This window comes from Anomaloglossus baeobatrachus, chromosome 4, assembly GCF_048569485.1.
Source record: "Anomaloglossus baeobatrachus isolate aAnoBae1 chromosome 4, aAnoBae1.hap1, whole genome shotgun sequence".
Classification (NCBI taxonomy): Eukaryota; Metazoa; Chordata; class Amphibia; order Anura; family Aromobatidae; genus Anomaloglossus; species Anomaloglossus baeobatrachus.
In genome coordinates this window covers 596,702,194-596,730,031 of record NC_134356.1, presented here as the reverse complement: position 1 = coordinate 596,730,031, position 27,838 = coordinate 596,702,194, and the positions used below count along the sequence as shown (strand labels likewise).

At 44.4% G+C, this 27,838-nt stretch overlaps 1 protein-coding gene across 6 annotated transcripts in view; it reads right to left on the bottom strand.

Moving 5' to 3' along the window:
- AAK1 (AP2 associated kinase 1) overlaps positions 1 to 27,838 on the bottom strand; it is a 205,708-nt gene that overhangs the window by 20,863 nt on the left and 157,007 nt on the right. For 2 of the 6 annotated variants that reach the window (XM_075346167.1, XM_075346166.1), the window contains 4 exons: positions 23,706 to 23,807; positions 19,290 to 19,391; positions 17,592 to 17,702; positions 3,633 to 3,737 (listed from right to left, as the gene is read on the bottom strand). The exons of 2 other annotated variants lie outside the window; for them this stretch is intronic. In XM_075346167.1, coding sequence (XP_075202282.1) covers positions 3,633 to 3,737; positions 17,592 to 17,702; positions 19,290 to 19,391; positions 23,706 to 23,807 — 420 coding nt within the window. The remainder of the gene's footprint in view (positions 1 to 3,632; positions 3,738 to 17,591; positions 17,703 to 19,289; positions 19,392 to 23,705; positions 23,808 to 27,838) is intronic. 2 more of the 6 variants (XM_075346168.1, XM_075346169.1) reach the window with 2 other exon arrangements.

Below are 27,838 nucleotides of genomic sequence, written 5' to 3'. Positions count from 1 at the left end.
TGCTCTGGAGCAATCGGCACGTGGAGATAAGCATCCTTGATGTCTATTGATGCTAGGAAATCTCCTTGAGACATTGAGGCGATGACGGAGCGGAGGGATTCCATCCGGAACCGCCTGGTTTTTACGTGCTTGTTGAGCAGTTTTAGATCCAGAACGGGACGGAAAGACCCGTCCTTTTTTGGCACCACAAACAAATTGGAGTAAAAACCGTGACCTTGCTCCTGAAGAGGAACAGGGGTCACCACTCCTTCTGCCTTTAGAGTGCACACCGCTTGCAGAAGAGCATCGGCTCGGTCGGGAGGTGGAGAAGTTCTGAAGAATCGAGTTGGAGGACGAGAACTGAACTCTATCCTGTACCCGTGAGACAGAATGTCTCTCACCCAACGGTCTTTGACCTGTGGCAGCCAAATGTCGCCAAAGCGGGAGAGCCTGCCACCGACCGAGGATGCGGAGAGAGGAGGCCGAAAGTCATGAGGAAGCCGCCTTGGTAGCGGGTCTTCCGGCTGTCTTTTTTGGGCGTGACTGAGCCCGCCAAGAATCTGAGCTCCTCTGATCCTTTTGAGTCCTTTTGGACGAGGAGAATTGGGACCTGCCCGAGCCTCGAAAGGACCGAAACCCCGACTGTCCCCTCCTCTGTTGGGGTTTGTTTTGTCTGGGCTGAGGTAAGGATGAATCCTTACCCTTGGACTGTTTAATAATTTCATCCAAACGCTCACCAAACAGTCGGTCACCAGACAATGGCAAACTGGTTAAGCACTTTTTGGAAGCAGAATCTGCCTTCCATTCCCTTAACCACAAGGCTCTGCGTAAAACCACGGAGTTGGCGGACGCCACTGCCGTACGGCTCGTAGAGTCCAGGACAGCATTAATCGCGTAAGACGCAAATGCAGACATTTGAGAGGTTAAGGATGCCACCTGCGGAACAGATGTACGTGTGACCGTGTCAATCTGTGTAAGACCAGCTGAAATAGCTTGGAGTGCCCATACGGCTGCGAATGCTGGAGCAAACGACGCGCCGATAGCTTCATAGATGGATTTCAACCAGAGCTCCATCTGTCTGTCAGTGGCATCTTTAAGTGCAGCCCCATCTTCCACTGCAACTATGGATCTAGCCGCAAGCCTGGAGATTGGAGGATCCACCTTGGGACACTGGGTCCAGCCCTTGACCACGTCAGGGGGAAAGGGATAACGTGTATCCTTAAGCAGTTTGGAGAAACGCTTATCTGGATAAGCGTGGTGTTTCTGGACTGCCTCTCTAAAGTCAGAGTGGTCCAGAAAAGTACTTAATTTACGCTTGGGATACCTGAAATGGAATTTCTCCTGCTGTGAAGCTGACTCCTCTACTGGAGGAGCTGGGGGAGAAATATCCAACATTCTATTGATGGACGCTATAAGATCATTCACTATGGCGTCACCATCAGGAGTATCCAGATTGAGAGCGGTCTCAGGATCAGAATCCTGATCAGCTACCTCCGCCTCATCATACAGAGAGTCCTCCTGCTGGGACCCTGACCAGTGTGATGAAGTCGAGGGCCGCTCATAGCGAGCTCGCTTAGGCTGTCTGGGACTGTCGTCCGTGTCAGAGCCTTCACCCTGGGATGCATGAGAAACCCCCGGAGCCCGGAGCTGTTCCAACTGAGGGGGACCAGGGAGCAATGATTCAACAGTGCCCATGGTCTGAGTTACTGGTCTAGACTGCAAAGTTTCTAGAATTTTAGTCATAGTCACAGACAATCTATCAGCAAAAACTGCAAACTCTGTCCCCGTCACCTGGACAGTATTCACAGGTGGTTCTCCCTGGGTCACCTCTAGCAGAGGCCCCGGCCGAGCAAGTGCCACAGGGGCCGAGCACTGCACACAATGGGGGTCAGTGGAACCTGCCGGTAGAGTAGCCTCACATGCGGTACAAGCAGCATAGAAAGCCTGTGCCTTGGCACCCTTGCTTTTTGCGGATGACATGCTGTTGTCTCCTCTGAGCAATCTAGGAGGGTATATAGCCAAAAATCACCAGCGACCGTACAGTGCAATGTATAGCATGTAAGCATAAAAATACAAATGTACACTTCGGCACTAGTGGGGTCAGCACCAGAGGTGCCGCTTACCGCCCGCTCAAACGCGGGTGTGTGGTCGCCAGAATCCCGTGTCTGGGTCTCCCAGAACTTGTCTCCCCTCTCCAGCTCAGACTGCACACAGGAATGGCTGCCGGCGTTCTGTGAAGAGGGGCGGACCGTGGGCGTGCCTCAGACAAAGTGCGGGAAACTGGCGTCCCACTGTGCCCAGTGTGAGGGCTGGAGTATGTAAAGTAGACTCCAGCCCTCGGCGCTGACGTTCTGTACAGCGTCCCGCCCTTCCCCTGACTGGCAGGCCTGGGGGCGGGAACGAAACGAAACTAGGCCGCAAAAGCCGGGGACTCGAGTAATAAGCGCGGCCGTCATATATGCACGGCCAGCGCGGAAGTCCCCGGCGCACCACAAGTCCCAGCCGCGCCGCAGCGTGAACTGACAGCAGCGGCCGGCGCGGCAGTTCCCAATACATTGACTCACTCAGCAGAGCTGTAGCTAGTAATGGCACAAGCGCGCAGCGCTGTTGTCCCCGGCGCACTAACACACCCAGCAATGCTGCAGTGTGTCTGCGCGCGGTCTGTACGGGGACACAGAGTACCTTGACGTAGCAGGGCCCTGTCCCTGACGATACTCAGCTCCATATCCAGCAGAATCCCCAGGGGCTGTGGATGGAGCACGGTCTCAGTGCCTGGAGACCGGTAAAATCCCACTTCACCCAGAGCCCTAAGGGGGATGGGGAAGGAAGCAGCATGTGGGCTCCAGCCTCCGTACCCGCAATGGGTACCTCAACCTTAACAAACACCGCCGACAAAAGTGGGGTGAGAAGGGAGCATGCTGGGGGCCCTAGTATGGGCCCTCTTTTCTTCCATCCGACATAGTCAGCAGCTGCTGCTGACTAAACAGTGGAGCTATGCGTGGATGTCTGACCTCCTTCGCACAAAGCATGAAAACTGAGGAGCCTGTGATCCCACGGGGGGTGTATAGGCAGAAGGGGAGCGGCTTTACACTTTTAAGTGTAGTGCTTTGTGTGGCCTCCGAAGGCAGTAGCTATACACCCAATTGTCTGGGTCTCCCAATTAGGAGCGACAAAGAAAACTTCTTTTGTAATGAAAAATCCTTTAAAAACAAATAAAAAATACAAAAAAGGTTAAAATCTGACCAATAAACTAATATTACCATGTAATACAATATTAAAAAAGCATTGGGTAACATGCTTACATATTCTATTTTATTGGCTTTCCTATGCTTTATTGATCTGAAGCCAACATGGGACCATTGTGCGGCGGCTACTGGACGACCTCCCCTCCGCATCAAGGAATCGCCATACGACTTCATGGACTTCTGTGCTATAAAATGACCTTGTCTTTTGTGAATGTTACTTGTAGTTTATGGTCCTAGCCAGACAGGTATAGAAAATGTACATGCTTCGCTTTAACCCCTTAATGCCAGAAAAGTCACCTTATTTCTTTAATGGTGCAAAGCAATTATTTTCTTTAAATTAAAAAAAAAAAAAAAAAAAAAAAAAAAAAAGTCTTCGACCCCACTGATCACCTCCCTTTTCTGTCTTACCTTGGGAATTTTTGGAAACCAGTACCGGAATAGGATCAAATTCATCATCAGCCCTTTTTTCTGTATCATCCGGGATATCAAAGCCCGTTAGGAGGTTAGTATCATCTGCAGCGTGCGGAGGAGAAAGAGAGAAGCGGGAAGCTCAGACAGCGAAAGTGAGAAGCCGGTTAGCATTTTTACACACGAGCCAAGCGGGAGGGGAAGGTCTCGGGGAACAATAACACAAGGGGATGGCCAATGAGAGGTGTGGTGATGAGCGCCATGTCACTCTCTCAGGTCCGGATTATGGCACCGAGAAAGATCCAGATGACAACCCCATACATGTAAAGATACTTTCAGCTGCCACATCTACCCAAGCAACAATTTAATTAAAGATGCCAATGGAGTCAGTGGATGACCATGAAATACACAATCATGCTGAGACCTTATTGTTCACAGTTAAATCCTATTAAAAAGGTAACCGGTCACCAGATTGGCCCGATAGAAGTTGTGGCCACCACCGGTAAGTCCTTATAGACAGCATTCTAGAATGCTGTATATAAAAGCCCAGGCAGCTCTGTATAACATATAAACCCTTGTACTCACCTAGGGGGCGGTCCGGTCTGATGGGTGTCGCTGCTCTCCAGTCCGGCGCCTCCTCTCTGTGGCGATCGCCGTCCTCCTTCTACTAAGTCCAGTGTGGATAACGTATTCCACATCATCTACACAGGCCGGCATTGCGGTCCTGCGCAGGTGCATTTTGATCTGACATGCTGAGGGCAGATCAAAGTACTGTAATGCACATGCGGTCTTTACCCTTTCCTCGCGCCTGCGCATTACAGTACTTTGATCTGCCCTCAGCATGGCAGATCACAGTGTGCATGTGCAGGAGCACAATGTCTGCCTGTGTGGACATAGGACTCGTCATCAACACTGGGCTGGGTAGAAGGAAGACCGTGATCACTGCAGAGAGCAGGCGCCGGACCGGAGTGCAGCGACGCCCATCAGAACGGACCGCCCCATAAGTGTTTTTACATTATACAGAGGAGCCTCGGCTCTTATATACAGTATTCCAGACTACTGTATATAAGGGCTCACTGGTGGTGGCTGCAGCTTTTAGGTGCCAAATCTGGTGACAGGTTCCCATCTCACACAAAGCTTCAGATACAAAATTTGTCATTTCATTTACATGACACTTTCAGCCAATCGTTTGTAAACTTAACCCTCGTAACAAAAACTAATGAAAAGGTGATTACTTTTTTTTCTCTCATCAATTTTTTTTTTTATTTTGATACTGTGAATTTCTCCATGCCAAATAAATCCCAATCATAATAAAAATATCTTTACATGTAAGGGGTTTACAGCAGAATATTCTGCGGGAAGCTAATTTGATTGTTGCCATACGTGTCTACATCCACCTCTATAAGTCTCTGTATTCCTTTATGTCACTGACCTTAATAAAAATGCTGCACTACGTAACAAGGGTATGGAAATTACTATATTATTCTAACTCCGCGGATGAGCACAACACTTTTAGATCTTCCTATTCTTATAACCAGTAAGTAAAGGAATGTCCCACCCAGAAGAGAGGACAATCTGATCATTACCGCATGCCGAGATGGAGAACGATTACATTTGCTATGCAAACTTCACCACCAAAAACAGAAAGTACAAAAAGGAGAATGATGGAGTAATCAGCTGATAACAATGACAAAAATAATACAGATTTGTCATTTTATGAAATGGCTAAGAACTTTTCAAAAATTGGCTAAAAAAAATTAAAAAAAAAACAAAAAAAAAAAACTTGAGACTGCTAGAAATAAAAAATAAATATTTAAAAGCAATGTTTATTTAATTTTACAACATTACTCTTGGCCAATTTTTGTTAAATTCCCACAAAAGACATGTGAATGAGGGGGTAAAATTACTACCATTACATTACTATATTATACAAGGATAGGTATATGGACCAGTAGTCTAAGAGATGGCATATCCTATTATAGCGCCCTTTAAAATCTGGTCAAATTTTGGGGAAAAAAAAAAAAAAAAGAGGCTCTACAGATATCATCTTAAAATTTGCAATGTGTTTATTTAGATTTCTATGCACCGTAAACTTTTTCATACAATAGTTTTTACACTCAAGGCTCAATTTCCATTGGAATTTATAAAAATATAAAAAAATATTGGCATCCTTTATAAGGGTGGCTTTACACGCTTCGATATTTGTCCCGATATCGCTAGCATGCGACCCGCCCCCATTGTTTGTGCGAAGCGGGCATATCGCTGCCCGTCGCGCACAAAATCGCACACCCGCGTCACACACACTTACCTGCATAGCGACGTCGCTGTGACCGGCGTACCGCCTCCTTTCTAAGGGGACGGTCCGCTCGGCGTCACAGCGACGTCACTGAGCGGCCGCCCAATGAAAGCGGAGGGGCGGAGATGAGCTTGACGAACATCCCGCCCACCTCCTTCCTTCAGCATTATGGCCGGCGGCAGGTAGATGTTCCTCGTTCCTACGGGGGTCACACACAGCGATGTGCACTGCCGCAGGAACGAGGAACAACAACAACGAGAAAGCGATAGTATCGATAATTGGGAGCGGACCCCCAGGTCAACGAGGAGCGATTTTGGACGTTTTTGCAACGATCCAAAATCACTCCTAGGAGTCACACACTACGAGATCGCTACAGCGGCCGGATGTGCGTCACAAAATCCGTGACCCCAACGAGATCGCTGTAGCAAAATCGTAGCGTGTAAAGCCCGCTTAAGTCTTGCGGTGAAAGTTTGAAGAGATTTGGTCGCTCGGCATGTCTAAATTAGACGATGAAAGATAGTTTGGACCATTATCAACCCTTATACACTGCTCACAAAAAGTTAGAGCTAATTGATTTTAGGGTGAAATTTTGGTAAAAGGTAAAAACTTAACACTGCGGTGATATTTTATCATGAAAGTAGGGTATTTAAGTGGAAGCAATGGCAATTACCTCATCTCTAACAATTTATTGAAACAAAAGCCAAACAGTGGTGGGTATATCCCCCCAAAAATGTAAAATGTCTCAACTTGTCATGTGGCATTGAGCATCAATGACAGCTTGACAACGGCGTTATATGCTGATCACAAGTGGAGTTATTGTCGGCTGAGTCATGGCATCATACGCTTCTTGAAGGGCATCCCTCAGGTCATTGAGGTTCTGGGGTACAGTATTCCGAGCCTCTATATGGTGATTCCACTAATCCCATAGGTTTACTATGGAATTCAAGTCTGGAGAAAGTACAGGCCACTCCATTGGAGGTACCCCAGTCCCCAGCAGACATTCCCAAATGATGTGACCGTGGTGATCTGGAGCACTGCCATCCATTAAGATGAAATTAGGCCTGTGTTGTTCATGCAGAGGCACAATGACTGGTACTGTGACAAGCCCATACTACTTGAGTAACATTATTTATCCAGTCACACAGTGTAGGGCAGTTCTGTACTGACCAGACACATGACAATATTGTAACCACCAGCAGAGCCTTGTTTGGTGACAACAGTGGCTGATGCCTATCGTTCTCCTTGACATTCCAACATCGTTGCCGGTCATTTTTTCTACTCAGCGCGAATAAACTTTCAATGAACAGCACAGAGACCCATTGGCCCATTTTCCAGGGTAGATGCTCCCTGGGCCATGCAAGACAATGATGCCTATGCCTGGTGGTGGGGTCAGATCTCTTGCAGGTCAGCTAGTGTGCAGACCACACTGACTTAAACATGCCTGGATTTGTGTGGCCTTCATCATATGATCCCAAAGGGCATTGTTCTGAATGAAGTGGTGATCACTGTGGGATGTGGCCAAAGGACGTCCACTTCTCTTCTCTGCCTTTTTGAGACTCTTCCAGTCTCTGTTTCAACCAGCTGATAAAATTCTTGTTTCTGCAAGGAAGGTCCGCAAAGGATATTTACGGTGATATGTCGCGGACATTGGGGGATCAATGCGCATCATATTCCACACTTAAGAACTAGGTTGCCAAATTTAAAATGGGCCACTTCAGCACCAATGATAAGGAACGTCCTGGATGACAGAGTGGTTGTTGTTCCAGAGATCATCGATGCTGTGCACAACCTAATACTGGAAAGCGACGAATTTCAGCAATAGTAATAGCATACATCATGGGGATTTCCCGTTAACGTGTTTGTGTCATTATCCATGAACATTTGGACATGAGGAAGCTATCTGCAAAGTGGGTCCCCGAATATTTGACAACAGATTAGAGAAGCATGCGAGTGAAAAATTCCCGGTCCATTCGTCAGTGTTTCCGGACTGATAAGAACTTCCTGGATCAACTGATCACTATTGATGAGACCTGGATTTATTTGTATGACCCTGAAAACAAGGAGCAGTCAACAGAGTGGAGGCACAGTGGTTCTCCTCGTCCGAAGTAGTTCAGGGTGCAAAATCAGTCACTAAGATGATGGCATCTGTGTTCTGGGATAAGGAGAGCGTGCTACTAGTGGGCTACCTTCAAAAGGGTTCCCCATCAATGCAAGGTATTACATTGAACTTTTGGACCAATTGAAGGCAGCTCTGAAGGCCAAAAGGTGTGGCAAGCTGTCCAAAGGAATCTTGTTCCTGGAAAACAAAGCCTCCACTCACACTGTACAAGCAACCACGGCAAAACTGGAAAAGCTGGTTGACCACCCACCTTATTCACCAGATCTAGCTCCCTCTGACAATCATTGTTTCCAAACCTGAAGAAACACCTCAAAAAAGGTACCAAATTTCACACCATTTCTAATGCCAGGGCTGCTACGGATGCCTGGTTTGAGGCACAACCGAAATCTTTTTTGCTAGGCTTACAGAACTTGGAATACCGATGTAAGAAGTGTGTTGACCTCAGTGGAGAGTGGTTGTGGAATAAACGTAAAGTTTTAACATCCTATCTCGTTTCTTTCTGGGTAAAGCCAAAGACTTAAGGGTGCTTTACACGCTGCAACATCGCTACCGATATATCGTCGAGATCAGCACCGGTAGCGACATCGCAACGAGTGACACCAAGGAGCGACAATCAACGATCGCAAAATCATTCAAAAACGGAGATCGTTGACACGTCGCTCCTTTCCTTTCCTTAATATCGCTGCTGCAGGTACGATGTTGTTCGTCGTTCCTGTGGCATCACACATCGCTATGTGTGACACCACAGGAACGACGAACATCTCCTTACCTGCGTCCACCGGCAATGCGGAAGGAAGGAGGTGGGCGGGATGTTACATCCCGCTCATCTCCGCCCCTCCGCTTCTACTGGCCGGCCGCTTAGTGACGCCGCAGTGACGTCGCTATGATGCCAAACGCACCTCCCCCTTGAGTGAGGGATTGTTCGGCGGTCACAATGACGTCGCTGAAAAGATATGTTCGTGTGACGCTGCCGTAGCGATAATGTTCGCTACGGCGGCGAGCACCAAATGTCGCACTAACGACGGGGGCGGGTGCTATCGTGCTCAACATCGCTAGCGATGTCGCAGCGTGTAAAGCACCCTTTAGCAGCCCATCGTACAAAGTCTAACTGAAAACTGAAATCTTTTGGGGGCGATAAACACCTGTTGTGAATTTTACCATTAAGAACCCTGGTAAAGAACAGCAAGTTGTGCAAAAAGTAATGAAACCTTGAGAAGTTTGACTTGTACATTCAAAAGTTTAGAAAAAGTCACATTAAGATCACCTAAAAAAAAAAAAAAAAAAAAAGAAGGTTAGAGCACATTTTTGGATCATCCTGAAATTTCACCAAAAAGCAAAATATCCCTAACTTTTTGTGAGTAGTATATAAAGCTCTTGATTTATCATTTGCAGTTCAGTTTAAAGGAATATGTTTTGTCTTTCTCTGGCAGAGTTGCCATAAAAATACATAAGAATGGTGCGCGGTGTTTAACCAAAGACGTTTTTTGTTCTTTTCTGCGCGCTTTCTTTTCTCTTTTGGCTAAAACGTTGTTTGACCCTTTCAATAAGCTTTAAAAATGTCATGTTCATCTTGAACTTTGAAAGAAGGACAGAAAAAAAAAAAAAAAGAAAAATTGCGACAATTTCAAAAGTCTTAAATGAGGAATTATAGCTGTAAACAGGGACGTAAAATCTGCTCACATTAATGAGAAAAATTGAATTGGTGCAAATTAATTTGCAGTATCAGTTAGACAGGAGCCCCGTGAACTGACCCCTACACTCTTCTATCCAGGACCCTTCTTGTGATTAGCTGGCCTGGGCCGACATTCCTTTTTCATCAAGCTACAATGATGGCAGGCCGTTCAATCAAAAGAAGACTGACTATGCCATCACAAGGAAGAGGGGGTTCACAGGGCACTGGTCTGGCAGCAACAGACTACTCATGTGGCTACTTGACCAGCTCCTGGGAACTGATTAGTACCCGCTGTAGTGCAAAAAAAAAAAAACAAAAAAAACCACGAAGACTGAAATTTCCACTAACATGGCATAAAAATGGCAAAACCCTAAACCTACTAGTCCAAAAGCAATAAAAAAATAAAATAAAAATGATAAAATCGGGGTCTATTTATTTCAATGATGATGATAATATAAGTAGAGAGAACAGAAGGGCACGTCACACAAGCAATATTAAAACAGATACAATCTCACATTAAAGAGAAACGACTGAGAACGCTGAACAAAAATTATATTGAGAAATTATATATATATATATATATATATATATATATATATATATATATATATATTATATTATATATATATATATATATATATATATATATTATATTATATTATATATATATATTTTCTAGATCTCTTGCTATCTAGATCTCTCTCGCTAGCTAGATCTACAGTAGTGCTGGCCAAAAGTATTGGCACCCCTGCAATTCTGTCAGATAATACTCAGTTTCTTCTTGAAAATGATTGCAATCACAAATTCTTTGGTATTATTATCTTCATTTATCTTGCTTGCAATGAAAAAAAAAAAAAAAAAAAATCAAATTATTGATCATTTCACACAAAACTCCAAAAATGTGCCAGACAAAAGTATTGGCACCCTTAGCCTAATACTTGGTTGCACAACCTTTAGCCAAAATAACTGCGAACTATCGCTTCCGGTAATCATCAATGAGTTTCTTACGATGCTCTGCTGGAATTTTAGACCATTCTTCTTTGGCAAACTGCTCCAGGTCCCTGAGATTTGAAGGTGCCTTCTCCAAACTGCCTTTTTGAGATCTCTCCACAGGTGCTCTATGGGGTTCAGGTCAGGACTCATTGCTGGCCACTTTAGTAGTCTCCAGTGCTTTCTATCAAACCATTTTCTAGTGCTTTTTGAAGTGTGTTTTGGGTCATTGTCCTGCTGGAAGACCCATGACCTCTGAGGAAGACCCAGCTTTCTCACACTGGGCCCTACATTATGCTGCAAAATTTGCTGGTAGTCTTCAGACTTCATAATGCCATGCACACGGTCAAGCAGTCCAGTGCCAGAAGCAGCAAAGTAACCCTAAAATATCAGGGAACCTCCGCCATGAATGCCTCTTTTTTTTTTCCTGTAAACTATATGTTGATGGCTTTTCCCAAAAAGCTCTACTTTTGTCTCATCTGACCAGAGAACAATCTTCCAAAACGTTTTAGGCTTTCTCAGGTAAGTTTTGGCAAACTCCAGCCTGGCTTTTTTATGTCTCGGGGTAAGAAGTGGGGTCTTCCTGGCTATCCTACCATACAGTCCCTTTTCATTCAGACGCCGACGGATAGTACTGGTTGACACTGTTGTACCCTCGGACTGCAGGGCAGCTTGAAATTGTTTGGATGTTAGTCGAGGTTCTTTATCCACCATCCGCACAATCTTGCGTTGAAATCTCTCGTCAATTTTTCTTTTCCTTCCACATCTAGGGAGGTTAGCCACAGTGCCATGGGCTTTACACTTCTTGATGACACTGCGCACCGTAGACACAGGAACTTTCCGGTCTTTGGAGATGGACTTTTAGTCTTGAGATTGCTCATGCTTCCTCACAATTTGGATTCTCAAGTCCTCAGACAGTTCTTTGGTCTTCTTTCTTTTCTCCATGCTCAATGTGGTGGACACAAAGACACAGGACAGAGGTCGAGTCAACTTTAATCCATGTCAACTGGCTGCAAGTGTGATTTAGTTATTGCTAACACCTGTTAGGTGCCACAGGTAAGTTACAGGTGCTATTAATTACACAAATTAGAGAAGTATCACATGATTTTTCAAACATTGCCAATACTTTTGTCCACTCCCTTTATGTTTGGTGTGGAATTTGGGTTTGACAATTTTTTCAATGAAGACAAATTAAATGAAGATAATACCAAAGAATTTGTGATTACAATCATTTTCAAGAAACTGAGTATTCTCTGACAGAATTGCAGGGGTACCAATACTTTTGGCCAGCACTGTATCTCGCTATCTAGATCTATCTCGCTATTAATATCTATCTATATTTCTATCTATCTATATATAGATCTATATTAAAATCAGCTCAGTCAAACATATCCAGCAATGTATTCAAATGAAAGGAGGAAACCACCAGGAAACAAAATGGGTCGGTCATGGACAATACACCTTGCCCAATCCACGTTTCCCGAGAAGGCAACCATTAGAAACCTTTTGTTCCTGCAGCGTCTTTAATTGTTATGAAGGACACCCCACCTTACGTCACACGCACAGACACACATGCACACGTTACACACACACACACACACACACACACACACACACACACACGCAGAGATATAACTAAATGAAATCAACTACTGCACCAACTACCTTTAGTTTCACAAAACAACTACAAGACCACAAGACAAATGTTAAACAAACACTTAAAACAATTGCAGATATTACAGGATGTAGTGGATGAACAAGTAAGGAAAAATTAAAGCCCAGAAGAGTGAATATAGTACATGAGCTCTCAATACAGGAAGCAGGAACAAAACCCTGGCTTCACCCTGGTCCTTCACTCAATACATCTCAAGTTACTGAGAAAATTCTCTAAAAGAATGGATTATGGTTCACACCATGGTGTCCTACGTAAGACATTGGAAGTCCAAAGTGCACTACTGGCACATATCTTTCTTACAGATGTATACATGAAGATTCCCATATACAGCTACAGTGGATATAAAATCTTTACACACCCAGTTTAAAACGACAGGTTTTAGTCATGTAACAAAAATTATACCAATAAGAATCATTTCGGAACTTTTTCCACTGGTAATGTCGCTCATAATCTGGACAACTATTAAAAAGCTAAATGAAATATTTTTGATTCAAAAATTAAAACTGCAGAGCTAAAGTAAAGTTTATTTAGGTTTCCTTTGAGTTTCTGACAGCATTAAAAGGGAATAATATGTAGCCTGAACCACGAGCAGTTCTGGGTGTATATTGCTAATCCCTGCCTAAATGTCCCTGTATCTAGTAGCATAGATAGAGATCTTTAGAAAAAGTATTTCTAAAGATCCTTTACGATATGCTAATGAGGCCAGGGAGTAGACAAAAGGGAGTTAGTTCCTGCGCTCATTCCGCCCTCTTTGTATGTTAGATTGCCCACAGGGGCGTGCCAACATGGAACTCAATGTCCAGTGCACAGCGTCCTCATCAGCAGTGATACGCATACCTATGTCCGTTGCACCGCCTCAGAATGCTGGGCTTCGTTTCAGTGTGCATGGCTCAGAATGCAATGCATTTCCGGTCATGCGCACTATGAAGCCGGGTGTATGCATCCCAGCTTCAGAGAGGTCTAGTGCGCATGACCGGAAGTGCCAGGACTTCTGATCATGAGCAATGACCCTAAGCCCGGCGTTCTGAGGTGGTGGAACGGACACAGGTACGCACGTCACCACTGATGACGCTGGGCAATGGGCATTGAATAGCATGCTAACACGCCCCTGTGGGTGTACTACCATGCTAAGAGGGCGGAATGAGTGCAGGAACTAACACCCTTACGACTAGTCCCTACGCTCATTTTCAAATCATAAAGGATCTTTAGAAATACTTTAATCTTTTTTTATATTTCTTTGGTTGTCATGATTAAAGGCATGTTGTGCCTGAAACGCGTAGACGAAGACACTTACCTGGTCTCCTTATGGAGCTAAATGGAAGTTTTTTTCCACGGCTTTAAACTTTTATTCCTAATAAAGCTATGTTTTAAACTTTACTGAGCGGTGCTGGACTCTCCATCTTTCTCGACTTCATTATATGCACCTAGATACTGGTCTAGGATTTACGGGCACTGCTATTATCCATTCACGGACTGGTGAGCTGTGATTTCTTTGTTCTCTTATTAGGAATATGCACCAGAGCTGCTCGTGGTTGTCGGTGCACATTGCACCTGGCAGGTTCCCTTTAAGCCATTTCTTGATGGCCACTGTAAATGATGGCAGTTGTGAGCTTAATACGATTTAACAAGATTAAAATGTGATTGGAACGTGTTCAGAATTAACCAATTATATGAGGGTGTTCACACTTTTGCAACCACATTATTTAAGTTTGGTTATTTTTATCTTCCCCTTCAAAGTTAATTTTTTTTCTGAAAGGATTTCTACAGATTAAAAGGGTGACAAAGGGCGGAAAAGGTTCTGAAATCATATTCTTGTGGGGTTTTTTTGTAATTTCACATGACAGACAAAAACCTGATATTTTATAGGGGTGTAGACTTTTTATATCCACTGTATATACTTAGATTTGATAAACGGATGGATTTTTCCGACAGAGGAGAACTTACTGCACATGGCTTGTTTTACATTTTCCACTTCAAAGCAAAATACCGTACTTGGGAACAAAAAATGATCTTCAGACTATGGAAAACTATTTCTGGAAACTTAAACACCAGGAAATGTCAAATGTTTATTGTGACCTGATAGAGAGAACGGGCGGCCAATCTTCCGGTGTACATTTGTTCCTTTACATCTGAATTTTAAAGGATTAATAATTAAAGATGCTTTAATGTGAAAGCCAAACTAAAGCCAGCTAGATGTGGTAGGGCACAGGATAAAAATAAATCGGATTCCACTCTTAGAATCCACTGAGCAAATGCTGTCTCAAAGTAATTATCTAAAATGAGCAAATATTTAGCAGGATGTCCTCTTCTTGGCCATGTCAAATTTATACATGAGAAATTCCCCCCTTATGTATAACTCCGAAGTAAAGCTGACCATACACAAGGTGGCTGCCGGCTGAAGATTTGCTCGGCACAGAGCAGTCTCTCCTTACGTTCCCGTACACGAGAGCTCCAAATTGGCCAAGAGTTCACACATGTTTTTCAAAAGTAGAGAGAACAAAGTTGCTGCCAGACAGCCCGTGTCTCCCCCGGAGAGGGAGCCCGTGTCTCCCCCGGAGAGGGAGCCCGTGTCTCCCCCGGAGAGGGAGCCCGTGTCTCCCCCGGAGAGGGAGCCCGTGTCTCCCCCGGAGAGGGAGCCCGTGTCTCCCCCGGAGAGGGAGCCCGTGTCTCCCCCGGAGAGGGAGCCCGTGTCTCCCCCGGAGAGGGAGCCCGTGTCTCCCCCGGAGAGGGAGCCCGTGTCTCCCCCGGAGAGGGAGCCCGTGTCTCCCCCGGAGAGGGAGCCCGTGTCTCCCCCGGAGAGGGAGCCCGTGTCTCCCCCGGAGAGGGAGCCCGTGTCTCCCCCGGAGAGGGAGCCCGTGTCTCCCCCGGAGAGGGAGCCCGTGTCTCCCCCGGAGAGGGAGCCCGTGTCTCCCCCGGAGAGGGAGCCCGTGTCTCCCCCGGAGAGGGAGCCCGTGTCTCCCCCGGAGAGGGAGCCCGTGTCTCCCCCGGAGAGGGAGCCCGTGTCTCCCCCGGAGAGGGAGCCCGTGTCTCCCCCGGAGAGGGAGCCCGTGTCTCCCCCGGAGAGGGAGCCCGTGTCTCCCCCGGAGAGGGAGCCCGTGTCTCCCCCGGAGAGGGAGCCCGTGTCTCCCCCGGAGAGGGAGCCCGTGTCTCCCCCGGAGAGGGAGCCCGTGTCTCCCCCGGAGAGGGAGCCCGTGTCTCCCCCGGAGAGGGAGCCCGTGTCTCCCCCGGAGAGGGAGCCCGTGTCTCCCCCGGAGAGGGAGCCCGTGTCTCCCCCGGAGAGGGAGCCCGTGTCTCCCCCGGAGAGGGAGCCCGTGTCTCCCCCGGAGAGGGAGCCCGTGTCTCCCCCGGAGAGGAGCCCGTGTCTTTTGGAAACAAAAAAGATCAGGCAGTAAAATTACAATCGCCCGATGCTGCTGTCCTTCAACATCATCTGTAAGGGGAAAGTAAGGAGACCCACAATAGATCCAACAATCGACAGGTGTGGATGCATTTTTGTGGGCCTTTAATCTGAAACATACTCCGCATAGCAGAGTAGACTATAAGAGGATGCTAAGGTTATTTGGAAAAAGTATGCACAATACTTCTGGCATACTCTGGTCATGATATGTCAGGCAACGTAGGTACGCCTTGGAGATATTTTCATTTTAGTAGTGTAGGTCCTACAAAGTGATAGCTACTTTGAGTACACGTCATGCACCAAACCTTCAAGTCCTGCAATGGGTATATCACATTGGTGGAGATTTATCAATACCTTGCAATTTTTCAATAGTGGAAATTTAGACTAAACAATCCTAAAAATGAATCAGATACATTATAGTGGTTCATGTTTGACCTGGAAGAGCCTTAGACCTTCTAGTCTGTGTTTACACCACTTACTAAGTGGTTTACTTTGTGCAAGATATTTGCCCGACTTTGCTGGTGCATGGTTTGGCACATAATTTTGCATGTTAAGCTAAGCCCCCATTGCTGTCAAACGATGGACAAAGCATAGAAAGAATCTAAAACACTTCATAAATATGATGCGAGTCTGACAGACAGGGTTTTTGGCCAAATTTAGTTTGATAAATATCTTCCAATATAACACTTAATTCTTCTTTTGCCTTTGGTCCTATGATCACTTGCTTGTAATGAAGTATAAAAATGTAGCATCTCTCCTAGAATCACTACTGCTAAAATATGGAAGATAACAGTGTAAAGGGAAATCGGCAGTAAAGAGGATGTTTAAAGAAACGAACAAAACATTTATCGTTCAGAGAAATAATAATGTTAGACTCCAGTTGCAGATAGTTCACAAATTAGCAAGCCATTCTGCACTGACCCTCGCTGGGACCACCGGTGAGTCTCTGCTCATGCTCCCAGTGGGTCATTGGTTGTCAATGTGATGACAGACAATCTGTGAGCTCAGCGTCTCTGCAAATGTAGATGCAACAACCCCCATCAGAGCAACTGAGCTCACCAATTGTTAACCTGACGGCAGCGCCATAGTCAGTGAGCTCAGTGACTATGACGGGAGGGTGGTTGCATCTACACTTGCAGAGACGCTAAGCTCACAGATTGGCTGTCAACGTGACGATAGCCAATGAGACACTGGGAGCATGAGCCAGGACTCACCGGTGGTCCCTGATTGGCTGCCACGCTGTCTACGCAACATTAGTGCTACAGGCAATGAGACACCAGGAGCAGCATCAGACTCACTGGTGGCCCCAGGGAAGGCAAGTACTGAGTGGTTTGTTCATTTTTTAAGGAACTGCATCTGGGGAGGAACATTAAAAGTGCTCCCTTTTAAGTGTTTTAAATAATATTCTGCCTGTGCTCTCTTCCAAAGGGATGCCACTTCCAAAGAGATGGGTATAGGTCACTGTGACCTCACTAGGGTCAGTACTGTACTTCTTATCACTACTGGGTGACACTACGGACAGACAGGTATCATGTGGACAAAAGTGGCCGAGACACCTGTCCTTGGACAATCTCATAGAACTCAAGGATCACCTTGAAGCAAAGATTATTAACAATTCTCCATATTGGGAACGTTCATTATTCCGCTCCGCTATGTAGCCCATTTCTTCTTCCCCCCAACGCAGTATGGACAGCATTAGCTTTGCTTCTATGTCTCACAGAACAAACAGATGAATGGATATAAATAAAATATGTAAGGTAAAAATACAGTGTGATATCGCAGGAGGTTCACTAACAATTCCATGTATTACCTGCTGATGTTGGAGCAGAGAGTGTTACTGGAGCAAACTCATCAAGAAGGTCAGCCGCAGGGTTAGACAGAATAGAATAGTCAAGCAAGGAGTCCTCCCCGGTAAGGGAGTCTGAAGGGTCCAGAGGAAAGCATTAAAAGGAACGGAGAGTGTTAGAGGCATCAGTTCAGGTAATCACAGGAATCCTACATGACATACACAAGCTATGGAATTCATTATATTCACTAAAAAAAAAAAAAAAGTCACTCCTCCCCACATTACTACACAAGAAGTCATACGCATATGAGGCGAGATTCTGAGATGGTACGTGGGTAGAGCACCATTTATAGAAGGCTTATTATTATGCCGTTTCTGTGTATAAGTGCTATTACCAACATTGGACATCATCGATAGATCATTCTCTGATCAGTAGGGGTCCACAAACTGAGATGTCTACTGATCCTGAGGGCTCTGAAAATCCCAGCCAGAATTGTGGTGGCTGCGGTTATGTGTCATCGCTCCATTTACTCTACATGGGACTGCTGCAAAAAGATGTGTGATACCCTAGTATCTTTGGTAGTCCCATAGAACATGTGAGCCACTCTGTTCATTGTCTTTTTGACCCAGGATTTCAAAGGATCAGTGAGGATCTCAACATTCAGACCCCACCAAGCAGAAAGTTGGCGTCAATCCTATAGACTGATGTTACCTTCCAATGTTGGGAATTACACTTTAAGCTTAAAGCCCATGTATCATTTAAAAAAAACTTGACAGGTCCTAGAGACATTTCAGATAAACCGTGGGGGTCTGTGTGTGTTGTAAGTATAACATGTGATCAATATGCTCTTGGCCCTCTTCGGAGAAAATAGTCAGCGTTGTGCAGCTAGTCTTATGCGGGCGTCACACGAGACGAGCTATCGTGTGATAGGTCGTCGGGGGTCACTGTTTTCGTGACGCACATCCGGCATAGTTCACGACGTCGTCTCGTGTGACACCTAAGCGCGACTCTTAATCGATTGTAAATCGTGTATCGTGTACACGTCGCTCATTTTTAAAAAATTGTTTAATCTTATTTGCGCAGATTGTTCATCGTACCCGGGGTAGCACACATCGCTCCGTGTGACACCCCGGGAACGATGAACACAGCTTACCTGCGTACCGTGGCTCCCGCCGGCTATGCGGAAGGAAGGAGGTGGGCGGGATGTTTAAGTCCCGCTCATCTCCGCCCCTCCGCTTCTATTGGCCGGCGGCTGTGTGACGTCGCAGTGACACCGAACAACCCACTCCCTTCAGTAAGTGGATGTTCGCCGCCTACAGCGACGTCGATCAGCAGGAAAGTACGTGTGACGGGGGTTTAACGACTTTGTGCGACGCGGGCAGCGATTTGCCCGTGACGCAAACGACGGGGGCGAATACGATCGCACAATAGATTGTATCGTGTGACTCCCGCATTAGGCACAATGGTAATGGTAAGAGAGCCAGGTAAAGGTTGATATCCTAACACAGAGACCCTCACAGATCTGAATAGGTCTGTGCCAGGACATAATTTTAAAAATGGTAAGTGCCCTTAAAAATGTTATTTGAAATCTTTTGTGTAATGCTGATCCAGCAACAGAGGATCTCATGTTCCAGTCACCAGAGTGGAATGACCTAGGCAAAAACATCCAGCATCATCGTATGGTAAATTCAGATTATTGTATGAAAACATCCAACACCAACCTGTGCGATTTGAAGCAATGGAGTCTGCCTGGGAAGAGAGGCGCTGAGGCATGGGAGGCTCCAGCCCAGGAATGAGGCTTTCCACCACAGGCTCTGCCTTGCCTTGTGTGGGGAGAGATAGTAGGAGTGGAAATCACCATGTAACAGAGGAGGGAGGAGAGGACAGCAGAGAAAAGTAGACATGAGACACATCCCAAAAGACCAGTTTTATTAGTAAAGATCAGCAGTGGTAAATTCTGCCCACATAAGATTTAGATTACATACCAAATTCATTTTTATAGTTCCTTATTGACTGCAACGCAAATAGTGCGCAAGCTTGGAAGATCAAGAGTTATCTCCAACAATATGGCTCCGAAAACAAGGCGAGCAGCCGAAATGTTGGGGCAGTCAGCTCACGTACCCCAACTGTGTGAGTCTTTATGACTGTTGCATTAGGAGTCTGAGAATTTACTGATGAATTCCATAAGAAAAAAAAAAAAAAAAAGAAAAAAGCAACCCACCTACCCCCCAGCTCTGGCATCACGGCGGCTGAAGTTGCACCTCGCACACTTTCCTGATTTAATAGGGAGCAGAGACCTCTCAGTATAATGTGCAAAATGTCAACAGGAGGAGCGAGAAGCAGCAAGTCTGCGAAGCATAACTGCAGCCAATAGCGGCAGAGCAGGAAGTGATGTCACAGGTGGGAGGGTAATTTATACAATCGGTTCTGTACGTCCCAGTGACACATTTAGTGGCTTTCTACAGTATTTTAGACGACTTTCACCCCTTTTGCAAGCGCTAAACTGGCTACGTCATGGAATAGTGGCTGCTTAGCCAAATAAAACAGGAGTTTTTATTTCTCATCTCCGTTGCAGAGATATTATAGTGTAAATTAGCATAAATTTCACAATCTAAGACAGAACTGGCAAAGATTCGTCTCTGGAAGGCGTTGACTTTTTCCCCCTGTATGACTTTACCCAATCATAAGCAGGAGGCAGAATACAGAGTAAAAATAGAAACGTGTCCCCAGAAAAGGCCCAAACCGGCTTTCTCTGTGTAATGTTGTAGTATTGAAGTGGTGGTGACCTTACAGCTGGACTGTTACAGACAAGTGGAGGGAGAGGAGGACAGCTGCACTGTGCGTCATTACAAACACTGCTCTGAATCTATCACTGCCACCGATGGACTGCTGCTCTTCTCTCTGCATGGTCTTATCATTTCATCATCAAGCACATAACAGAGCTGCATCATGCAGGCAGCCAGTAACCTGCAATGCTCTGGATCTTTGCCAGGTATCAGGAAATTATTCTTTACTACCTGGGGCAGATGCAGGGCATTGTATGTATCGAGACACAGTGCAGCTCTCCTCCTCGCCAAGCACTTTTAGTGTCAGTATGCACCAGCATTCTCAGTGCGAGATCTCCGTGTGATCAGGTTACACATATGAATTTTACTTCTAAGCCTCTCTCGGGGGTCTTCTCCCCCAAACATTGCTGCCTACTTATGATTAAGCAACATCAAACAAAAGAAAAAGTAAACAGTTATGGTTGAATGTGTTGAGGGTTTGAGACTTTTACAGATTGCTGAGAATTTATTTTTTTTTTGCACTTTGTTTTTCTTCCTCCTTTCTTTCAAGAGTCACAACTTTATTACTTTTCCATCAATAGGCCGTATGAAGACTTTTTGGGTGGGGGGAGGGGTGGTGACGCGATGTAGCCTTGAATGAAACCCTTCATTGTACCATATTATGTACTGCAAAAAAGAAAAATTGGCAACTGGGGTTAAAGGGAACCTGTCAGTAGATTTGGGGCCTATAAGCTGCGGCCATCAGCAGTGGGCTCGTGTATATAGCATTCTAACATGCTGCATATAGGAGCCCAGGCCGCTGTGTAGACCGTAAAAATCACTTTATAATACTCACCTAAACGGTTGCTGCGGTGGAGTTGGGTCATATGAGCGTCTCTGTTCTCTGGTGACGGCGCCTCCTCTTTTGGCCATCTTTGTCCTCCTTCTGAAGCCTGTCCTATGTCATACACACTCGCCAGTCCCGCGCAGGCGCACTACAATACTGAGCAGGGCAGATTAAAGTACGCCTGCACAGGACCTCAATGCTGGCAAGTGTGGATGATGTAGGACGCGTCATGCAGCCCGAATTCAGAAAAAGGACGACAAAGATGGCCGAAAGAGGAGACGCCGGCACCGGAGATGCCCATATGACCCAACTCCACCGCAGTGACCGTTTAGGTGAGTATTATAAAGTGATTTTTACGTTCTACACAGAGGCCTGGGTTCTTATATACAGCATATTGGAATGCTGTATATAAGAGTCCAGTGATTGTGGCCGCAGCTCATGGGCCCCAAATCTGGTGACTGGTTGCCTTTAAATGGCAAAAAGCCTGCTCAAAACCTTCAAATTCTTGTTTTTTGGGTTTTGTTATTATTGCTCAATATTTGGTAAAGAACCTGGCATAATGATTTCTGCACTTTAGTACGATTATGACAATATTAAAATTCTATTTTAGCGGCTAAAAAAAAAAAATCTTAACTTTGTAAAACAAACACATTGTTGCTTGTGTCGCCATCTTCCCTTGTGAGATCTGTAACGTTTTGATTTGTTCCTTTGAGGGACCTGTGTGAGGGCCTAAATGTTTTGTGGCAAGCTGACATTTTTAATTATACCATTTTGGGGTATATAAAAGACTTTGGCCTTTTTACTGTTTTTTTTTTTGTTTTGTTTTTTTAGTGGTAGGATTGGTGTCTGTAAAGCAGCAATTCTGGGATTTAGATTAGTTTCTTCAAGGTCTTTACCATACAGGTCAATTAAATTTTACATTTTCATAGAACACAATGGTTTTTTTTGTTTTTTTTTTTTTAATTATTCCTTTAATTTGGAATTGGGGAAAAAGGGAAGATTCAAACTTTTCCTTATTGTTTATTTTATTTTTTTTAAGCTTCCTAGATGCCTTGAGCCTGCTATCGGTGTTGATGCCAGATGTCAACACCCACCAAATTGATACTGATCACCTGTTCGGGGCATAGGTAATAAATAGAGGTGGTCAGTATTCAGACTAAACTGTCCGGCTGCTACATAAACATACACTATATCCTCGTCAATGCACGTTACTCCTGGAATACTCAAATTCAGGATTTCCATATTTGTCCACATTTCTACTCATGGCCTGAGGTTTGTGTTCACCATCATCCGAGATGATTCGTTATCTACATAACACATCCCTAACCTAAGGTGAAAGCCACATGTCAGCGGAAAGCAGAAAATGTCTGTGGGACATTTAATAGATGGCATTTAGCACAAGTTCATTGTTGACATTTAGTGGAAATGTGCTCTCTCCAGAGATCACATTGTGAGCGTGTACATAAAATCCTCAGTGATAATACAGGCAATGGAAGTCAGCGGTCAAAGCCGACAAGGACGCCGGCAGAGAGGTTTCTTACGAGAAAAGGTCATTCCTTTGAAATTTAGGAGCTCTTCTTCAGCTTCTACCAGAGGATGGACAACTTGTGTGTCAATCATGATTTATACCATGGTGGTCCATCGTTAAGAGGGGTATTCTAATTTCACTAATTGATGGCTAATCAGTAGTTTGCCTTTGCTTTATGACCGGTTGGGGGCTGAATTTTAGGTTCCGAAGACCACTCCATTCTCCGACTCGATGAGGAACAGAGTTGGACTTCTTATACTAGTGATATTTAAAGGAGTATTCCCAACTTGTAATGTGATTGCAAATTGCTGGGATATGCCGTCACCGTATGATCAAAGTGTTTTGACCTCTTAAGTTGAAGGAGCCAAAGGCTGGACCCACCACCAATCATAATGTGATAACATATCCTTGTAATGGGCCCACATTTGGTTTAAAGGGATATCGCTAGGATATGCCATCACCAGATGATCAATGTGGCCATCACTGTTCACCAAGAAATCGGACCATCAATGATCACAAGCTGGGAATACCATTTTAAACAAAGTTGAGGCAACCATTCTGTTAAAAGAGCCAACAATAATACAAGAAATATATGGACAAATGGCTCTCATGTCCTTATCTTGGATCTCAGGGTGAACTTTTAGGTCACAGGAATCTGTCATCAGGTTTTTTCTCCCCCATCTGAGAACAGCATAATGTAGAGATAGATCCTGATTCCAGCGATGTGTCACTCACTGAGCTCTTTGCTGTCATTGATAAAACCAATGTTTTCTCTGCTGCAGATTTAGCAGTTATACAGAGCTCATGAATATGCTGGACTACCTACAGCAGGGCAACTAGTCCTCTAATGATAATCTCCTGCTAATAAACCAGTGATTGTATCAAAACTACATTAAGCAGCCCAGTAAATTTTCAGTCACCTTTAACATCATCAATAAAAAAAAAAAAAAAAAAAAAAAAAAAAAGTTATGTGCTGCCCCATCCCACAAATCTTTACCATTCATAGTCTCAGAGGTGCTCCCAAAAGGATCTGCCAGCTGTACAAGGTGAGGAAGCAGAAGCTGTGGTTCCGGAGATTTCAGACCCTCAATCAATTTCTCTGGGTCAAGCAAGAGGGAAAAATAGAAAGAAAACAGAGGGAGGAAGGATAAAAAACAGAACATTTCATGAGGGATCAGCGAAGCTTAGGGCATAGCATGCACATGACAGGCAGAAACACTGCAGTGGATGGCAGATAGGCGGTGCCTGGCGCCATCTATAAAGTGTACCTTCACTTTTGACAGCATGTAGCCACACAGGTACATTTTAAACTTGCTGCACTCATCCAGACTTATCCTGATAAAGCTTTTTGCTAATCAGCAAATGGGGTCAAGTTTACATTAGTGCGGTCCACACATATTGATATGTCTTAGGCTATGTGCACACGTTGCATTTTTTGTGACCATAAAGATGCAGCATTTCTGTGCTTTTTTGGCTGCAAAAACGCAAAAAAACTCCAGCACCCGATGTAAATAAAAAAAAAAGCATAAAAAAGCATGCGGTTTTGCGCTTTTTTGCCGCATTTTTTCCAGTGCATTGCATGGGTGAAAAACGGTGGCAAAAACGCAGAAATAATTGACATGTTGCATCTTTGTGGTCACCACAAAAATGCACCTAAAACAAAACTGCACTGTGCGAAAAGCAAAAATGAAAACTCAGACTTTGCTGGGGAAGCAAAATCATGCAGATTTTAGACCAAAAACGCATCCGAAAAACGCAGCGGAAAAACGCACCATGCACACAGACTAAGGGTATGTGCGCACGTTGCTTTTTACCTGCTTTTTTGCTGCTTTTTCTTCTGCGCTGTTTAATGCCAAAATAGATGTGTTCTTCTATTCAAGCAAAGTCTATGGGAATTTGGGTTTCTTGTTCACACTATGTTGTTCAAAATGCAGCCTTTTTGTGGCAGAACTTTGGCCAAAAACTCAGCTTTGCAGTGCAAAACCCAAATGGCAAAAACAATTGACATGTTGCTTCTTTGAAAAGCAGAGTTTTTGACCAAAGTTCTGCCTCAAAAAGGCAGCATTTTGAACAACATAGTGTGAACAAGAAACCCAAATTCCCATAGACTTTGCTTGAATAGAAGAACACATCCATTTTGGCATTAAACAGCGCAGAAGAAAAAGCAGCAAAAAAGCAGGTAAAAAGCAACGTGCGCACATACCCTTAAAGTCTTTAAGGACTGATCCATCCATAGGTAATTTGTACTGCATCTAAAATACATATCCACAGTATAATATACAGTATATACACGTGTGTATGTAATATATATGTGTACACACACACACACACACACACACACACACACGCACACAACCTCTCTCTATATACACACACATGCAGTGCCTTGAAAAAAATTATTCAAACCCCATGAACTTTTCCACATTTTTTTCCCACACCATTTTACTGGGATTTTCTGTGATGTACCAACACTAAGTATTTGTGACATTGTAAAGGAAATATGTGATTTCTAAATATTTTAAAAATATAAATCTGAAAATTGTGACATGTATTTGTTTTCAGCCCCCCTGAGTCAATACTTTGTAGGACCACCTTCCACTGCAATTACTGCTGCAAGTCTTTTGGGGTCTGTCTCTACCAGCTTTGCAAATTTAGAGGCTGATTTTTTTGGCCCATGCCGCTTTACAAAATAGCCCTAGCTCAGTGAGATTGGATGGAGACATCTGTGAGCACAATTTGAGTTTTAGTTCAGACCTAATTTGCATTGAGAATCCGGAACGTGACATTCCCACACATGAATATGATTTGACCTAAACCATCCATTGCAGCTCTAGCAGTATGTTTAGGGTCGTTATCCTGCTGGAAGGTGAACCTACACCCCAGTCTCAAGTCTTTTGCAGCCTATAACAGTCTTTCCTCCAGGATTACCTTGTATTTAGCTCTAATAACCTTCCTATCAACTCTGACCAGCTTCCTTATCCCAGATAGAGAAAAGTATCCCCACTGTATGATGCTGCCTCCACCATGTGTGACAGCGAGGATGGTGCTTTCAGGAAGATGTGCAGTGTTAGTTTGCCGCCATTTTTTGCATTCAGCCCAAAAAAAAACAAAAAAAAAAAATCTACCTTGTTCTCATCTGACCTTCTTCCACATGCTACCTGTGCCCACTCCATGGCTTTTAGCAAACTGCAAACGGGACTTCTTATGGCTTGCTTTAGAAAATGTCTTTCTTGCCACTTTCTCATAAATGCCAGATTTGTGTAGTATACGACTAATAATTGACCTGTGGACAGATTCTCCCATCTTACATGTGGATCTCTGGAGCTCCTCTGGACTGACCATGGACCTCTTGGCTGTTTGTCTAATTAGTGCTCTCCTTGCTTGGGATGTCAGTTTAGGTGGACGGTCAATGTCTTAGTAGGTTTGCAGTTGTGCCAAACTTGGATAATGGATTGACCAGTGCTCCATGAGATGTTCAGAGCTTGGGCTAATTTAATTTATTTTTTACAACTTAACCCTTATTATATAGTTACATAGTTACTTAGGTTGAAAAAAGACCTAGGTCCATCTAGTTCACCCTTCCTCCACCGATTCTACATTTGGTCACTAAGTCATTTATAACCAACAATGTTGTGTGTACTGAGGAAATCATCCAGCCCTTTTTTAAAAGCTGTTATAGTATCTGCCATTACTACCTCTTGTGGTAGGGCATTCCACAGTCTGACCGCTCTAAGGGTATGTGCGCACGTTGCTTTTTACCTGCTTTTTTGCTGCTTTTTCTTCTGTGCTGTTTAATGCTAAAATGGATGTGTTCTTCTATTCAAGCAAAGTCTATGGGAATTTGGGTTTCTTGTTCACACTATGTTGTTCAAAATGCTGCCTTTTTGTGGCAGAACTTTGGTCAAAAACTCAGCATTGCAGTGCAAAACCCAAATGGCAAAAACAATTGACATGTTGCTTCTTTGAAAGGCTGAGTTTTTGACCAAAGTTCTGCCTCAAAAAGGCAGCATTTTGAACAACATAGTGTGAACAAGAAACCCAAATTCCCATAGACTTTGCTTGAATAGAAGAACACATCCATTTTGGCATTAAACAGCGCAGAAGAAAAAGCAGCAAAAAAGCAGGTAAAAAGCAGGTAAAAAGCAACGTGCGCACATACCCTAACTGTAAAGAACCCTTTCCTATTCAGCTGCCGGAATCACTTTTCTTCCACTCGCAGTGAGTGCCCCCTGGTCCTTAGTATTGTCTTTGGAAAAAATAAGTCACGTGCCAGTCCTTTATATTGCCCACACATGTATTTATAAAAATAAATTAGATCTCCTCTGAGATGTCGCTTTTCTAAGCTAAACATATCTAACTTTTTCACCCTTGCATCATATGGGAGACCTTCCATTACTTCTCCACAAATTTACCCTGACCAGTCTGGTGTGGTCCTTGGTTTTCATTACACTGGTTGATCCCTAGTGTTCTAAAACAAACTTCTGAGGCCTCCACAGAACAGCTGTAGTTATATGGAGAATAAATTACACACAGGTGGACTTCATTTACTAATTAGGCGACTTCTGGGGAAACTGCTCATTCGGGATTTTATTTAGGGGTGTCAAACTATTGGGGGCTGAATACAAATACACGTCATTTTCAGATTTATATTTTTAGATAAACTTAAATGTATTTTATTGGGCTAAGTGTGTATCATGAAAAAAAATGTGGAAAGTTCACGGGGTATGAATACCTTTTCAAGGCAGTGTATTTATACTCACACACGCATATTCCCCTCAACATTGAAATGAATTGCAACACCACGAAGGAAAATTTGTACAGCTTTACTCTGGCCCCACTCCTGAGAGATGGCATAATGTACAGTAGTCGGACCCCTTTAATCTTTATTCCAGGTACACCAACAGCTCAGTATTACATTGATTTAGTGGTGAAACCAGTGGTACGGTCATTTCTCTAAACTACTCATGGACCCATTTTTCAACATGACAACTCCAGGCTGTATATTGCTTGCACTACTGTGAGCAGCCTGCACGGCCTAAACGTGCCACCATAGCCTGCAGCGTCTCCGAACTTGTCTCCCATCGAACAGCTATAGGACATCGGTCATCTACAATTGCAAAGGGAGCTGCC